This window comes from Lacerta agilis, chromosome 3, assembly GCF_009819535.1.
Source record: "Lacerta agilis isolate rLacAgi1 chromosome 3, rLacAgi1.pri, whole genome shotgun sequence".
Lineage (NCBI taxonomy): Eukaryota > Metazoa > Chordata > Lepidosauria > Squamata > Lacertidae > Lacerta > Lacerta agilis.
In genome coordinates this window covers 72,265,629-72,282,766 of record NC_046314.1, presented here as the reverse complement: position 1 = coordinate 72,282,766, position 17,138 = coordinate 72,265,629, and the positions used below count along the sequence as shown (strand labels likewise).

General features: G+C 41.9%; 2 protein-coding genes across 3 annotated transcripts in view; both read right to left on the bottom strand.

The window, feature by feature from the left end:
• The window catches only part of ACTA1 (actin alpha 1, skeletal muscle), a 5,603-nt gene extending 4,323 nt beyond the window's left edge, over positions 1 to 1,280 (bottom strand). Inside the window, exon 1 of the mRNA XM_033144265.1 lies at positions 1,145 to 1,280. The gene's annotated coding sequence lies outside the window, so the exon portion shown is untranslated. The remainder of the gene's footprint in view (positions 1 to 1,144) is intronic.
• Positions 1,281 to 10,700: 9,420 nt separating this feature from the next.
• NUP133 (nucleoporin 133) overlaps positions 10,701 to 17,138 on the bottom strand; it is a 28,449-nt gene continuing 22,011 nt past the window's right edge. For both annotated transcript variants that reach the window (XM_033144260.1, XM_033144261.1), the window contains exons 23-26: positions 16,687 to 16,767; positions 15,308 to 15,372; positions 11,246 to 11,334; positions 10,701 to 10,922 (exon numbers count right to left, since the gene is read on the bottom strand). In XM_033144260.1, coding sequence (XP_033000151.1) covers positions 10,786 to 10,922; positions 11,246 to 11,334; positions 15,308 to 15,372; positions 16,687 to 16,767 — 372 coding nt within the window. In that variant the 3' untranslated portion in view covers positions 10,701 to 10,785. The remainder of the gene's footprint in view (positions 10,923 to 11,245; positions 11,335 to 15,307; positions 15,373 to 16,686; positions 16,768 to 17,138) is intronic.

Here is a 17,138-nt window from a genome sequence, read left to right as displayed (position 1 = left end):
AACCTTGTCACACAATCTGAACAGCACGACACAGCGTGCAACAGCTCACAAAATAGGGGATTTTTTTTCCCCTTGTGGAATATACGGTTTACAAGGAAAAGCTTGAAGGCTTGCTTCCTTGAGAAACCTTCTGGGCATACTTCCAGGCAGCACTAACCACTCTGAGCTGTAGTGCTGCAAATGATGGATTGTCCTGGGGACAGGGGACCCCTGAATTTCTTCAGGACTAACTACACCCTACAGAATCCGGCTTGGTGTAACAGAGGCTCCCAACTGGGTGAGCCCTTTCTCTGTGCACAAAACCTTCGGGAATTAGGGAAGCAAAGGATGAAAAAAGAATAACCCAAAATCAAATCTCATCCTTCAAATAAACCGGTTACTATCCTTTGTAGCTCAACACCCTTTGCCTAACACACAGTAATATTACCATTCATTCAGTAATATAAAACACGGTGACAAAAGGGCTGGATCCTTCAAAGCCAAGGCAATGCATTCTAACTTAATGACAAATACCAATGGAACCAGTTATGTTCCAAGTGAGAAGTGGATTTGTTCATCCCAGGCAATTTATAACTTGGCAGCTGTCAGTTCTAGCCTCCCCTCTCCTTCAGAGTCCCCTCCAAGTGGCCAGCAGTGACTTGTTGAAAGTCGCAAGAGTTCCGTGGGCGGCAGAGTCAGATCCTGAGCCCGCATCTCAGACTCTGGCTACGGATGATTCCATCTTACAATATGAGCGTGTGTGTCAGAATCTTCACAAGTCTTAGTAGCAGCCTAAGCCAAGCGAGAGATTCTGCATAATTTGAAAGCTTGCTCCCGGGTTGGTTTAAAGGCTGGGTGCAGGCAGGATCAATTTTGTAATTTAATGTAAAAAAAAAACTTTTTATTTTTTATTTTTATTTTTTAAATAGCAGTAGCAATTGAAGAACGCCAGGCGGAGAAGGCTGGATGCAGCTGCTTTCTGCTCCCTGTTGCCCATTTGTGCTTTGCACCGGAGTGGAGTTGGAAGGCTCCCTCCTTTCGGGGCTGGCTTTGCGATGTCTCCACCTTCCCTCTCCCGGGTATCCCCAGGGCCGCGTGGCTGGGAATCCCCCCCCCATCATGTGGTCCTGCCCGGATCCATCCCCCTTGCCCGCCCGCTCCTCACCTTCGGGTTGGTTCCTGGCTTTTAGCTCCGGTTGCTGCTTCTCCCAGTTCTTACAGCTCGGTGGGCTTGCGAGAGAGCCCGGTGGGTTTTATATAGGCTCCCGGCCGGGCTCTGCCCTCCCCTGCCGCCGACCCACAGGAATGTCTCCATATTTGGGTGTCGGGCACCGAGCGAGCCCGGGCGGCCTGGCCGGAGCCCCCCAGGCCCCTTGCGCTGCCGCGGGGCTGCCCAAAGAAGGAGCGCCTGGCCCGCGCCCAGGTAACACGGGCCGGGCCGTATAAGGAGTGTCTGCCGGCCGGGACCTCCTCCGCCCCCCGGGCCAGGAGGGCTCCTGTCCCAAATAATCCCCCGAGCCGCCATGCCCTGAAAGGAGAAAGAAGCCCCCGGCTCGGGGAGGGGGGTGCCCGGGCAGGCAGGCAGGCACCGGGAAGGAGGGAAGGAAGGAAGGAAGGAAGGAAGGAAAATGGGGAGGAAGGAAACGGCCCGGGGCTGAGGGCGGGAGGGGAAGCGAGGCTGCGGCCTACGCGCCTGTCCAGCCCGCCGCGTTTCCCTCTCGGCCGCGCCGGGAAGGAGCTGGCCAGCAGCGGCTCTAGGACCCCCCTCGCTCAGCCTCGTCCCGCCTGCGGAGCGGGAAGGGGAATTGGCCAGCAAACAGGCCTGCTTTGTTCAATAGGCTTTACTCCCAGGTAAGTCGGCGGGCCTGGACTCGGAGCAGGGCTGCCTTAGTTGCTCGGGGCTCCCAAGATAAAAACAAGGTTTGGATCCGTGCTAAGCTCAAGTACTTATTACTGTAAGGGTATGCACGGTTGCATTCAGTGAGTGCAACCTGCATATGCAAACAGTTGTACCCACTTGTCCACGTGTACACTTTTCCACATACGCTTGTACCTGTATTCGGTGCAAGGTGTGAACAAGGCTGGAGTCAACCTGTGCTTGCTTACTCGGAAGGAACTCATTCCCTGGTTAGTGTGGTAGGATTGCTGCCATAAGGAGCGTAACTTTGGTTTTTTTGTTTTCTTAAATCCCTCTGCTAAGTCATTTCTCCTGTCTGAAACCACATAAACAAGCACACCCTTTTATCTCAGACTAATGCTACTTTTTAGAGCTCTTGTATCCCTTCATTCAGGATCAATTATTGTGGTCTAGGGCTCATTAATAAGATTGCACACTTTTGTTGTGGGTTAATTTTAATCCAATGTAGGGCACATTTCATGAATTCACGTTCTTCTACTATAGGATACTAAGATCACATTGGGCGCAGGAATGGAAGCAAATTGGTTTATTGTACAGTACAGGAAAGTGTTTAAAATTGGATTAGGACACATACAGAAAATCTCCTTTGATCTGCTCTGTCTACCCCAGAATTACTGTACCTCTTATGTTTGCAGTGGCAAACAATGCCACGTTACTAACAAAGACATCAGATGGATTTTTTTTTTTAACTGAAATCAATTATTTGCTTCTAAGTATTAGGATCAGGGAGGTATCACATGAAAACCGTATTATTAGCAGGCTGCTTCAAGGTGGTAATTGGTTGCTAGAGCTCGGCGTAGTTGGACCACATTCACAAAAAACAACATATTGTATACATTGAAGGGAACAAATATACTGTAAAACCATTTACAACTCTATCCTCACTGGACTCTGTGGATATTGAAATGGGATCTTTCACTGCAAATTTTGTATAGATTGTCATGTCTAATCTGTACTAATTAACAGTTGTTTTTTTTATACTAATTAACAGTTTATTGAACTTCTCCAGCTGTGTGAACTAAATATTTATCAACGTTTACATGTGAAGAACAGTTTTACATGAGGAATTAGGATGTGCCCTAGACAATCATGGCCGAACTGGGCTGATAACCTAGGCCTCTCCCTTCTGGCTGGCAACACCAGTTCTCAAGATATATGCCAGTTAAATGGGGCTGTCAGGTAGACTGGAGCACAGTGAAGTCTTATTTCCATGCAAGATTGTATGAGAAAGGCTTATTGAAAGCCTTGTACAAGATCAGCTCTGAAACAAATCAGGAGAGACGTCAAAGGAATTTGTTATTGGGGTAGGGGAGCTCCTAACCTTTTTCTCTACAATTCAAAATGCTGTGCAAAATCAGTTTTATATATAGAGGATGATAAATATCTAAGGGTCTGGCTAAGTGCCAGACTACACTGAACAGTTACCATACACCATGGGCCCTGCTGCACTTTAGGCTATTTATACCACTTGGGTACACTGACTTTAAAAAAAAAAATCTAAAGAGATTCATATCTAGTTATGGTCATGGAGGTGGTTAATGGCAGTTTTGGGATTGGAGAAAGGGTGGAAGTCCAGTCCCCTTTAGGATGAGCCAGGACACCAGCCACTTATGGAGAGGACTGGACTGAACAGATACCTTAGGAGGACAGTACAACCACCCTGCCAAAAGTAAGAGGAAGTAACAGCTATACTTGCAGCCCTTCGAATAGACGCTGATTATTTTCAAGAACTTCACAGGCAGGACTGAACCAAGTCAATACTGTAAATTTAAATTATGTAAAAACAATTTTTTTTGCCTAATTTATCCAGTTCTTGCTAACCATGGGAATATTACAATCACCAGCAGCATTTATTTGTCACTTTCTACACAAAGAGTGAATCAAAGCAACAAAATTAACAAACGTTTAAAAAAACAAATACATCAAGAAAATGCAAGAAAAGTGCACATTTTATGTAAAAAGTATTCATCCAACAATACTGCCGGGACAAACCCTACCATGCCAAATAAAATAAAAACCCCTAAATCAGACTATTTGTTGTTCAGTCGTGTCCGACTCTTCGTGACCCCATGGACCAGAGCACGCCAGGCACACCTATCCTTCACTGCCTCCCGCAGTTTGGCCAAACTCATGTTAGTAGCTTCGAGAACACTGTCCAATCATCTCATCCTCTGTCGTCCCCTTCTCCTTGTGCCTTCCATCTTTCCCAACATCAGGGTCTTTTCGAGGGAGTCTTCTCTTCTCATGAGGTGGCCAAAGTACTGGAGCCTCAACTTGAGGATCTGTCCTTCCAGTGAGCACTCAGGGCCGATTTCCTTGAGAATGGATAGGTTTGATCTTCTTGCAGTCCATGGGACTCTCAAGAGTCTCCTCCAGCACCATAATTCAAAAGCATCAATTCTTCGGCGATCAGCCTTCTTAATGGTCGAGCTCTCACTTCCGTACATTACTAAATCAGACTATAGTATGATTCCATTTAACAGCTTAAAAGCCTAGGTGAACAACAATGCTTTGCCTAGCTTCTGAAAGTTGACAATGCCAGACATGTTTCCCTGGGAAAAGCATTCCACAAATGGGGGCAACACTGGAGAAGCCCCCTTTTTAAAAAAATAATAATTTTTATTGAGTTTTGCTTTACATACATACACAGAAAAATTCTTGCCTTGCCACCTGCCACACCTCTTGTGGTGGGGGAGAGGTTGGGCACACAGAGAAGGACCTCTGATGCTGTTAGCAGGATCTGGGTAGGTTCCTATGGAGAGATGCAGTCCTTAAGATACTGGGGTCCCAAACTGACAACCAATGCAGTCTGACTAAAACTGTGTTACATGCTTTGACCGCCTGGTTCCAGTCAATCATTTGGCTGCTGAATTGTGCACTAGCTGTAGTTTCTGAACGCTTTTCAAACGAAGCCCCAAGTATAACGTGTTGCAGCAATAGAGTTTTGCTGAGATGTTAACAGCGTCTTTAAAGCAGAGGTTGGCAGGTCGTAGGCAACAAGTGAGGGTAAGATGCAATATGGAACACTGAAGCCTAGGCCCATCCCTTCATTGCAACTGCTAAGCTCCCCCTGCAGCACATCCAATTAGAGATTTCATCAGCCGTTGTGCACATACCTGTTTAAACCTGTGTTCACAAATCATATGGACTCGCTAGGACAGGCACATCCGACTCCCAAGACACTGCGATCTACTCCCAGTATAAAAATGACTGTGATCTACCTATTGTCATTGACCAGTTGATGAGCTTTCTTAAGGGGATGAGGACCAGGCTTGTTGAGTGTGCTTTTTTAATCCTTTATCCAATACTGTTCTTTCAGCAGCATGATTGCAGATGACACACCATTATGCCCCTTGGTGCAATTTGGTGGCACTGGTAGCAAGTTTTCATTAGTGGCTAAACTACAGGCATTCACAACAGCAATAGGGCAAAGACCCACTCTGACGGCACGCACCCAGTTTTGTACATTTGGACTCGTACATGTGAAAAAATGCATAGCTTTAGGGGTGAGGAATGTTTTTCAGCTAAAGGACTGCATTCCCTCCTGGGCAATGTTCCAAATGCCACATGGCAGTGGTGGGTGGGACTAGGGGCAAATGAGAGTGGAGCAACCAATGTAAATTTTACTTTTATACAGTAGGCTAGTCTACACACATACACACCTCTCTGTTCTCCATGCAGGCAAGCAAAAGGTGTTATTGGAGTTCAAGGCAAAAACACTCGAGGGTGCCAAGCAGGACATGTGAGGGACAGGGTCTTAGCGGGGAGGGCATGGGGGGGGGGAAAGAGACCAGATAGATAAACTTGGGAGGGCTGCATTGGGACCCTGTCCTAGCAGTCCCCCACCCCAATATGTAAGATTTAAATACACCATCAACTCACATTGAAATTATGCCATGGCCTGATTTGATATGTTCACATTGCATGGTTAGTTGTGCTTGTATTAGGCAAAGTAATAGTAATTCAGGATTTCCCATGTGTCTTTTAGAACGGAATTACCATGTATATACTTTTGCATTTTAAAAGCGAAGGAAGTACGGGACTTTGGACCTTCATCCCCTTCAACCTTACTGAAGATATTCTCTATAAAAAAAACCCCAACACTTCATTTGTAGTTCTGGTTAGAAAGTGAGGCCATCTGTGTGTAGGTCCCATATAATACCCCAAACTGCTTTAAACAATATACACTAATTAGGTTGGATTATGTATCAGAATGGCATTCCACTGTGATGCTATGATCCACTGCACTTTTGTTGTGTTAATCTGTGTGCAAAATTGCACTTATTTCTAAATGTTCACATCTGGAAATGTTTAAATAGGGTTGTACGCAACAAAGTCTTTTTGCTGGTGCTGGAACATCCACTTGTGCAACAGAACTTCCTCCAATCCCTGTGTGCTTCCCAGATCTGTTTTGGGGAGTTCCCTTGATCCTATGGAGCATATTAGAGTGCGCAGTGAGAGAAGAGGGAGGGGAAATCTCATGGTTGGGAACAGAAGTCCTGGAGGGAACAGGATGACTTTCTTGGATACAATCCACAGTTCTTGAGCCACTCCACTAAAAGCAGTAAATTCTTCCCATATGTGATTAATTACATATCATTCCAGAACATGGTTTTTGGAAGCATCTATATCTGGAGAGTAGGGAATAGGTGATAAGACCTGCAGCAATCATGTAGTTTGTGTGTCAAAAATTTGTTAATTTACGAACAGTGCCATCCAACATGTATCTACTCAGAATATTTTTTATACCCACTGAATTAAATGGGGTTTATTCTCGGGTGGGTATAAAACTGCAGCCTGGTGGAACTCTTTACTGTATGTTTTGATATAGTTATTTGAAACATCCCAACCAGCATTCTGTGCAAACTTACTTTATATTAACAGCATTTATGCGAATCTCACAAGTAACCTCTAAATTTCAGTTGTTAAAAGATTATCATTACATTGTCCTGAATGTATCTAGTTTTACAAGTTTGTCACAATACATGTCAGTGCATGCATGCTCAAACTTCAAGCAGACACATTTGGGCAGCTCACACCGGTGCATTATTAATTTCTGCAGACACTATGCTTGAGAGTGGCTTGTGCCCAAATGAAGCATTGGTTCATATGCTGTCTCCTCTTCTACTCTGCTGGACATGTGGATGTATGGTGCAGGGGTGACCGAATGCTACGTTTGGGGTGCACAATCCCAATTTTGTTCATTTATGCATGTTTTGGGTGTTCATTTATGCATGTTTTGGGTATGCATGTTTTGGGTGGCAACACCTGCAAGTGTCCTGCACCCAGAGCCTGATACACTGCTGTGGTGTCTTATTGATGCAACTCCCCATGAGTTTTGGATTCATGATGTGGGATGGCCCAAGCTTATCATGAGGCATAAATCCCGTTGTGTATTGAATTCTAATCTTAAGATTGTAAACTTGCAGGGAGGTTCTCAGTTCTATATTCTATACAGCCTCTTACCACGCCCCCTCCCCCAAGCACTTAAGAATGAATGAACATGTGGAACCTGCAGCAAGTGGAATCTGTTGCAGTGGAAAGTGTTGCTGTCTAGGGTTCCAGCCGTGCCTTCTTGGATACCCTATTTCCTGTCCCATTCATTTCCCACATGTCAGCCAGCATCCTGTGGCTACTGTCCATGCTCAGATCAGAGCTTTATTGAGTCCCTTATTTTTTTTATATTTTGGCAAGCCATGGGATTTCCCCAAGTTGGCTGATATGCCTTTCTTCAGCATGGGTGATGACATTTTACTGGACAGGGATCCACACTCAGAAAATGAGGTTGCTATTAAAATATAGCATTACAGGCAACCTCCCATTTACAAGCCTTCAATATGTGCATGGCTGTGCATATGTGCATTGCACTGAACCTGGAAGTGACCAAAAAACATCACAAAAAGGGATGGGGGCGGAATGGGGTGTTTTCAGGCTTTTCCGATGACATTTCAAATATACATTATTTCATTTAAATGTGTGGTGCCTGAGAGCCAGTGTGGTGTAGTGGTTAAGAGTGATAGAACGTAATCTGGTGAACTGGGTTCGCGTCTCCACTCCTCCACATGCAGCTGCTGGGTGGCCTTGGGCTAGTCGCACTTCTTTGAAGTCTCTCAGCCCCACTCACCTCACCGAGTGTTTGTTGTGGGGGAGGAAGGGAAAGGAGAATGTTAGGCGCTTTGAGACTCCGTAGTGATAAAGCGGGATATCAAATCCAAACTCCTCCTCCTCCTCTTCTTCTTCTGATATTCTAGATTTCTGTGTTGAGGCAACGCTTCTAGACAAAGGAACATTCCATCATATGAGCCCACAGCCAGAAAAAACAAAAAATGTGTGGTGCCTTGGAACATAACCCTTGCATAAATGGGGAGTTGCCTGTATTATAATTTGTTACCTGCACTCAAGATTGTTAACATTGATCATACCAAAGCACTGATCTTCAGAGTTATGCAAACTTCTGACACAACATTGCCTTATGAGGCATATCCTTTTACAAATATCCATACCAACAGTATATAAACTAAATGCAAAAAATGACTAAACATCAGTTTTTCTGCTCTCTCCAAGCAAGTGGTCATTTTTGTTGTAAACATTCTTGGGGATTAGGATGTAGGAAGATAGGCATGAAGGATTAAACCAATATTTTGTTAGTACTCCGCTATAACAGAGACAAGGAAGGTCAAATTCCAGCAACGAGAGCTGGTGTAAGAGTAAAGCCAATCTCCATAGGAGAAATTGCTGTAGGTTCTCAAGTCTGTCTAGATGAAAGTAACAACTTTACACCCTTGCCTATTGCTTTAAAATAAATCATAGGATGTTTTCAGAAGAGTCATTTGTAAGGTGCAACATTAAAACAAACTGCCACGTTTTGCTAGTTATCTCACATACAAATCCAACTTTTCCACTCTGCTAAATAACTTATCGATTGAAACATCCTGTAGAAATTAATTTCCCCAATTCAGTAGAGCTGATCAGTATAATGTGCTGCAAATGTTGCCCTTTTTTGTAATATCAGTGGATTGAAATTGAAGAAATACATACACCTCCAGTAAGAGGAATTCATATTATTGATAAATCTTCCAAAGGTATTCGGTGGGTATATTCAGATGACCCATTTTATCATCACATAGTGACTTCTTGCAATTGCCATTCACTAGATTCATATGGGAAGGCTGCAAACCCATGCTTACAGAAGCCAAACCCTAAAACAAAATCTACTCCCTGGCCCTGCGGTCTTTAAGCATGGTGACTTCCCACTGGCTATCAACATCAACAGGTCATTGTACAGGGCAAAACTGGCTGCCTTGACTCCATGCTTTTTAGTTCAAGTAGTAAATAGATAAGCTAAACTTGAACAAATGCAATATACAGTCCCACCACACGCATTGTAATGCACACTGATGCACTAAAACATAATGGAATTACTCTTCCTGATTTCATACTTGCGACGGCTGTAACCCTATGCACACCTTCATGGGAGAAAGCTCATGTGAGACTTGCTTTCGAGTAAAGTTGCAGAGGATGGGGCTGCATATCTCTTACGAAAACTATGAGCAACATACTCTCACCAAATGTATTTTGGTCAATAAACAGTGACATGGGATGGGGGAACCTCCAATTGACTCTGAGGTCTTCAAACAGCAGTAACAGAATTTCTAGCAGATGAGGGTTAAGTAGCACTAGTCAGTGTTAAATACAACAAAGCAAGCTAAGTGGGTTTTAGAGACAACAGGAGGGAAATTCTAGCAGAACCTTCAGTCCATATTACTAGACACAAAGCCAAGCAGTAAAGTCTAGGGAGAGAAATGGCTTCATTTTATCACTATCAATTTTAAGTCATATTTTTAACTCCATTATTCTCTAGATAAATACCCAAGATGCTCTGCTTAATTATTGCTATCAAGTACACTGAGCCCTTCTCTGCTATGCAGAACTTTGGATCTATTTCCAGTGGTGCTAATGCATTTCTTTTCTACATTGGTTTGAACATGTCCAGATAAGTCTATTTTTCCGAACACATTCAGCTCCTCCACTCTTAGCGCCGTATTAGCACAGCAAGAAGGGAAGCCATGGAATGATAGCAGGGCTTTTAAAACTAGAAATTGGACTCTCTTCAACTGATTTAACTTGTGACCTTCTCAGCTGTTGGATCAGGTTCTTCTAATAGGCATTTAGCCAAGGCATAAAGTAAAATGTGAGGGGAGGCAACTTGCTTTGCAGTCAATCTGTGCACGCTTAGCAGTCTGTAAGAAAGATTCTCCCGGGACATTTGTCAAATTAAAGCCACTAAGACTAATAAAGTTAGCTAGCTACTCTTTTAAGCATTACAATGTATAAATTCTGTGGATTGTACAGCAACCCAGCAACTCAAAACAGCCTGGTATCAAACAGAGAAGAGACTCTTCGAAGAGAGGTAGAGAACAGCTTTCTAGTCTTCGTGCCATTACCTAGATGGTAGTAGAACGTGATACCGCTATGTGGTGAGCACCAAAACTTTCATTATATGTATAAAATATCTGTGGACCTGCATTGTGTTTGTAACTGAATAAAAAACATTCTTCAGGATAAGATTGAAAATTGGATGGATTATATTCATTTACTTACAGAATCAGAGGACAAGTCAGAAGTTGGATTACTGAAGCAATAGAAGATGTCTGTTCCAAACCATGTTTTAAAGCTTATCTTGACAGTGCACAGAACAGTTTTCTTAAGCTTTGTAAGTTTTTATCTTTGTCAGATGGAAAGGCCACCAAACCTTCTTGATACTCAATGAATTCTTTACCATTTTAAAGATGGACATGTTCTTACATAAAGATTTTATTGCAAAAAAATTAAACTGTGTACAAAAACTTCATTCTTTAGAAATTGTCTTTCTAAAATTCAGAATTCTCTCAGGTCTGCCTATGGACATAAAGTTCATAATTTGCTTTAAGTACAAATTCTAAGTATGGTTTGGATATTAAGTGTTCAAGTTCATCTGCTTGCATTATGTCTTTTACCCCAGGTAGATATTCGCTGAGCTGAATTCCTAAAACAGAAAGAAGTTATTAGCTACTGTAAACTAAGCGTTGAGTGATCATTGAAATGTGTACCTACATTTCAGAATAACTTGTCTAGGCCCGGGATACAGTGATAATTTTTCCAAGCACTATCATCAATGGGTAAGTTTTATTTTCAAACCACTTTTGGCAATTCCCTTCTGCCCTTAGCAAACCATGCCTTATTTTCAATTTTGCCTGCTGTGTTTATATCTTGACTACTAATGATATTAACGCCATTTGATGTAAATATATGTAAGCAGAGAACTCACAAAAACTTATTTCTGAGCATATTTCACTCAACAATATCTACCTTCTTTGAACAGCTTTTGCAGAATTTTCACAAATATGCTGTCTTTAGAGGCTTCAATTGGATCATCTTTGCCTTCTGAACTACACCAACTGTAACCAAAAAATAAAAATTAATTCCAATAGAATATATTTTTTAAAAAACTAATAAATATATACAATATTAAATCAGAATCCCCACAGTGCCACTTTGTGTGTATTTTTATTATTTGCAGTTATTGTGTATCCTTTACTCAATTTCACATCTTTCAAGGCCATACAGTATTAAGATTGCTAAAATGTATACTCTACTTGACAAATATTAAAGTAAAAAAATAATAATTATATGTGCCTCACTATGGATAATTTTTTTGTTACAACTAATATGCTGCACTTCCAAACACTGCAGGATATATACACAGAAGTATTAGTACTGGGCTGTCCCCTGTAGTGGGATTAGCAAACAATTTTTCAGAGTGACCTATGCCACAGAAAGAGACTTATCAAGTATTAGCAATGGTGTGCAGTTTGCACAACCAGCTTCTTTATTTCAATATACCTTCCGATTCAGTGTTGCTTATACAAGCAGCATCCATGCCCCAAAACATTGTCAATGGAGGAAATGTCCTATTAGCGCATTAACTCAACTATCAGCCTTAATCTGCCCTGTAAGAAGATTTTCAGAAGTGTCTCATTTGCAGGATGCTGGACTAAGAGAACTCTGAAATCATATTTAGAGTTCCATTTCAATACAATCAATAAATCCATTTAGCATGTCTTTCAGTAATGCATTTTTGAAAGCACTGTCAAAACCTTTGCAGAAAGAAGACCTTCTTTAAGTTCCCTTGCCACTACCATTTACTGTAAGAATTTCCTAGGCAGGTGAAAATGGATGCGTTGAACAACTAAGCATGCTGGGAAAAGGATCTCTTTCCCTACAACTTCCTTTGCATTCCTATTCGCTACTTCACCTTCATTAGGAGTGAACAAAATGTATGAGAGAAACACAGTCCGCTACCATATTAGGAAGTCACCAAGTGTTCCCCACAAGCCTCAGGGTACTACCCAAGAATTCAGTTGCCATATATAGCTATGAAGCAGGGATGCATAAAAGATTATGCACAATGATGCACATTCCTGAAGAACAGGTAGTTCAAAGTGTCCAGTGCAATAATTTGAAGATGCATCAAAACTCAAGATGACATATTCTCATGAATATGGATTATTCTTGCATAGCTATTTTATCTAAAGCTGAGTCAATTTGGGCATATCTATTGAAATGCTAAACATGCTATTCAAATGAAGATCAGTTTCCAACAAATGTTTCGGCTGCCAACTTGGATATCAAACCTTGACAGATTTATATTTAACTTTGTTCGCTCAGAGTTTATATACTATTTGTGAATAGTGATCCCTGTTCAGTGAATCCTTAAATTGTTCCCAGTATAGTAGGAGAAATAATTAACTCCAAAATCCTAAACAAACTTATTTAGGAATAAGTTCCATTAAGCTAGAGAGAACTGACTTCTGAGTAAACCTGCACAGACTGGGCTCCAAAGGCGTTTGCAGATTTCTTTAAGTGTTCGGAATAAGTGTACCTCAGACATTCACTCAAATGTCTGAAGGTAGAAACAGCAGTTCAGTCTTGCAAGGACTTAGGAATTTAGCCAGCTGAGCAAGTTTGAAACACAGTGTTGAATTATTCCATCATTTATGCTTTAGAGACTGAGTATTGTTTGAGCAGCTGACTAGTTTTTGAGAATTAAAAGGTGGGATATAGGATTTTCATTTGTCATAGGGGCTGTCTGGAACCACCTGCATGTTCTAAACACCTCCTGACACAAATACAAAAACACACTCTGAAAGACCACCTTCAACTGTCTCTCGATTTAGAGCCAATAACGTTTAGTTCAAATGCAATTTTAACTGTGCCCTTGGAAAAAGAAGCCTATTTCGAAGCACGTAGTATGGAACACAAGCAAGCTGTCATTGGAGAAAGATATTTGACCCCGCCCACTACTGGCCTGTGGGTTCCTCCAGATTCCCCCATGATGGAAAGTGGCAATAGGTCTGGGAAAGGTGATGTAGCACATTACCATGAAGAAAATGCAATCAGTAATCTTCTGAAGTGTAAAAGAAATGTACCATTGCTGTGCCATTGGCCAGAGAACCAAAAAAGCTCACATGGCATAACGGTTAAGAAGAGATTCTAGTTGCTCACAGGTCAAGTCTCAGCTATGCCAAAACCTGTTGGGTATTCTTAGGTAATCTTAATTTAGGCCCCCATCTGTAACAGGAGGGGAATTATTAACTTCTCTGAGGGCTACTGAGGATGACCAGGTTCACACATCATATTAAACTATGGTTTACTGTGAATGTCTAGTATGCTCTTGAATGCTACTGAAGTTGCAGGCTTTTCGCTTCCTGCTAGGAAACAAACTATGGCCTGGCTTGTCACCTTGTCCAAACCCAGTCTGATGGTTTGTTCACCCCAACCAACCAGGAGTAGCAAAACCTAAGGACAAAATTTGTTTGGAGAGACACAAATCACGAGCCTACACAGACAACCTATTATGGATGTGTTTTCAATAGAGCACAGTTCTGTCTAAAGTGCATCTTCCCCATAGCTAGTATAATTTGAGAAGGCACCACACCCCATATTAACTTGCCAGTTCTTTATCATCATCTGCCAAGATCCTTTGACATGCACCTCCTCAATTAGACGTAAGATCATCATCAAGGGACAGACTCGGCATTCTTTGCAGTGATGCCCTGGTTGTGGAATGCTCTCCCTTAAGAATTTTGCCTGGCACCCACACTGCTATGATTTACTGATTTGACTAATAATATTGTAGTCACTTTCAAGCTTTATCTGCTATCTTGTTTTTGCACTTTAAAGAATATTCTATGCTGTACACCAGGGGTGGGCAGAAGGTAGACCAGAATTTTCTGGTAGATCTCTGGGTGATTTGCAATAGATCAGCAAGGATTTTTGACTCCTACCTGTTTAACAATAACACAACAAAATAACCCACGGGGGGGGGGGACTTGGTAACTAGGAATAGATTTTTGTTTGGAAAGATTGTGAGCTCAGCCTCACTTCTAATACTCAAAACAAATCCCTGTCCTCAACAGCTGCTTAGAGGCAATGTGTTCTTCAATTCTAAGCTCATTTCTTTTACACCTTGCTCCGGTCGGTGGATCTCAGGGTTCCAGTAACACACAAAGTAGATCCTGCAAGCCTCAAGTCTGCCCTCCCCTGCTGTAAAGGTAAAGGGACCCCTGACAGTTAGGTCCAGTCACAGACGACTCTGGGGTTGCGGCGCTCATCTTGCTTTACTGGCCGAGAGAGCCGGCGTACAGCTTCCGGGTCATGTGGCCAGCATGACTAAGCCACTTCTGGCGAAACCAGAGCAGCACACGGAAACGCAGTTTACCTTCCCGTTGGAGTGGTACCTGTTTATCTACTTGCCCTTTGACGTGCTTTCGAACTGCTAGGTTGGCAGGAGCAGGGATGAGCAACGGGAGTTCACCCCGTCGCAGGGATTCGAACTGCTGTCCTTCTGATCGGCAAGCCCTAGGTTCTGTGGTTTAGACCACAGCATCCCCCGCGTCCCCCCCTGCTGTACAACACCCTGAAATCTGATACGATGAAGTGTGACATAAACATGTTTCAAAGAAAATATTCAATCTGGTATAAGCAGCTGGGAAAACTACAAATTTTAACAGAATATTAAGTGTACTAACAAGTTTTTATACAATGGCTACAGAAAAAAGGGAGAGAAGGGAAGCAGGACCACTCCATCAGCTCTTCTATTTGAGTTCTGTTTTTCTCCTCTCCCCAATTGTTTCCATTCAAGCTGGTTTGATTGTTGTAAATTTAAGACCTGAGTTTGTAAATTTAAGACCTGAGTTTGTTTATTTCCCCCTTCCTTTGTCATCGCGTTTTCCTTTTGTGTTATGTCTTTTAGACTGTAAGCCTACATGTAGGAACTGTCTTTGTTATTGAGTTTATGTGAGCTGCATTCTTTACAGCCAAAAAGTGGGGACAAAATGCTTTCAACAAACAAATAAATAGCTTGCTTACCTATCTCTTAAAAGAGCTTTGCAAAGTATTTTAAGTTTAAGATCATTTATGTCCACTTCCTCATCCTTCATTCAAAGGAAAAAAGAAAGAAAAGAAATATTAAATTGCATTGGAGATTTTAGAGAAACACACATTATGTATTGTGATTATATCCGAATTCAATAGTTCACAAGCTAAAAACATGACCAGAAGTAAGAAAGAGGGACAATTTTCAAGGGTATGGGCCAGAAAATAGCTTTCTGAAGTACCGTATTTTCCGGCGTATAAGACGACTGGGCGTATAAGACGACCCCCAACTTCCCCAGTTAAAATATAGAGTTTGAGATATACTCAACCGCAGATTCTCCACCCGGCGTATAAGACGACCCCCGACTTTTGAGAAGATTTTCCTGGATTAAAAAGTAGTCTTATACGCCAGAATATACAGTATGTCTGAAAATGGATTATGACTTGAAAGGAGGGGAATCTACGTAAAAAAGACTTCATTTACGCCTTTTATTTACTGTATTAAAATATGCCTTTTAATCCAGCATACCCAAGCATATAGAGACTTTGCACAAGAGCCTCTTAAGAATAAAAAACGTTTTTCCTCTTGGCCACAGACAGAAATACCAGACTGGGAAAACTGTGGCAGGATGAAGAGGGCAAGCAAGAAGATGCAAAGCCATGTGCTTTCTAAACAAGAACAGATCAGAAAGAACAAAGGGACCTACAGAGAGGTTCTCAGTTTTGCATGAACCCACAATGTCCATACAGATATGTAATTATACATGTAAGCTACTTTAAGGTGATCAGTATATTATTGTGCTTAGGGAAATGAGCAGACCTGGTCTGATGCCACAGAATGTGACACAGAGCACTTAACAGTTTGCAGTTCAGTTTTTGTTAGAGGGAAAGTGTCAAGTGATACAGATTGTGTTAGAAATATTTTAATAGAAATATTAATAAAATAAAACCTAACAACAGTGGCAGGCGGAGGAATGAGAAGAGGTCCTGGGACATTGCTGGATCATGAGTCTAGATCCCAACAAGGGAATTATACCAGTTGGCGTAGCGACATCAATAACTAAAAAGAAGGTGGGTGGAAAATGATCATTTTCCCATACTGATATGAACTGATATTTGACTAATGGCATCACTAAAACTGAGTCATAGTCTTCAGTTTCAGTTTTTAAGTTTTCACAGGTTTAGCCCTCCATTATTTTTTTCAAAAAGATGGCCAATAAGTCAAGCAGTTGGTATTAGATGGGACTTGAGTATTTTGATAGCTGAGAAATAAGAGGTTATGTTTATTTTATTTTTACAGATGGGGGAGGGGACTTCAGTTAGACTGAAAAACAGCCTTGTTCAGAGATACCAAAACTCATTCATTTCCATACCTCATCAATATACTCCAGCAGATCAAGTGCCTTCTTGAAGTCATACTCATTAGCCCTTCTGTTCTCAGGAGATATGTACAACTATTGTATGAAAGATGGAAGGACAACATTATTTTTAGACTCCAAAACAGTGTAATTGATCTTGTTAAGAACTCCTTGTGGGAAGACCACCCTGGATTCTAACTCATGTGACTGTTGACTGAAATATGCCTTCATTCAGCTGTAGGCATTTTTATAGTAAGGAAGAGAGTCGGGTTTTTAGAAAGGCATTCCACCAATATTACAATGGAAAGATTACACTGCCTATAAGGTTGCTATATGATAGGCTCAAATTTACAAACCTTTTAAGGCTTTGGCATTCCTAGCCTATTGTGGTAGGAACATAGTTCCACAAATAAGTACTCTGTTATAGAAGAGCTCAGTGGCAAAGCATCTGTTTGGGCTGCAGGAGG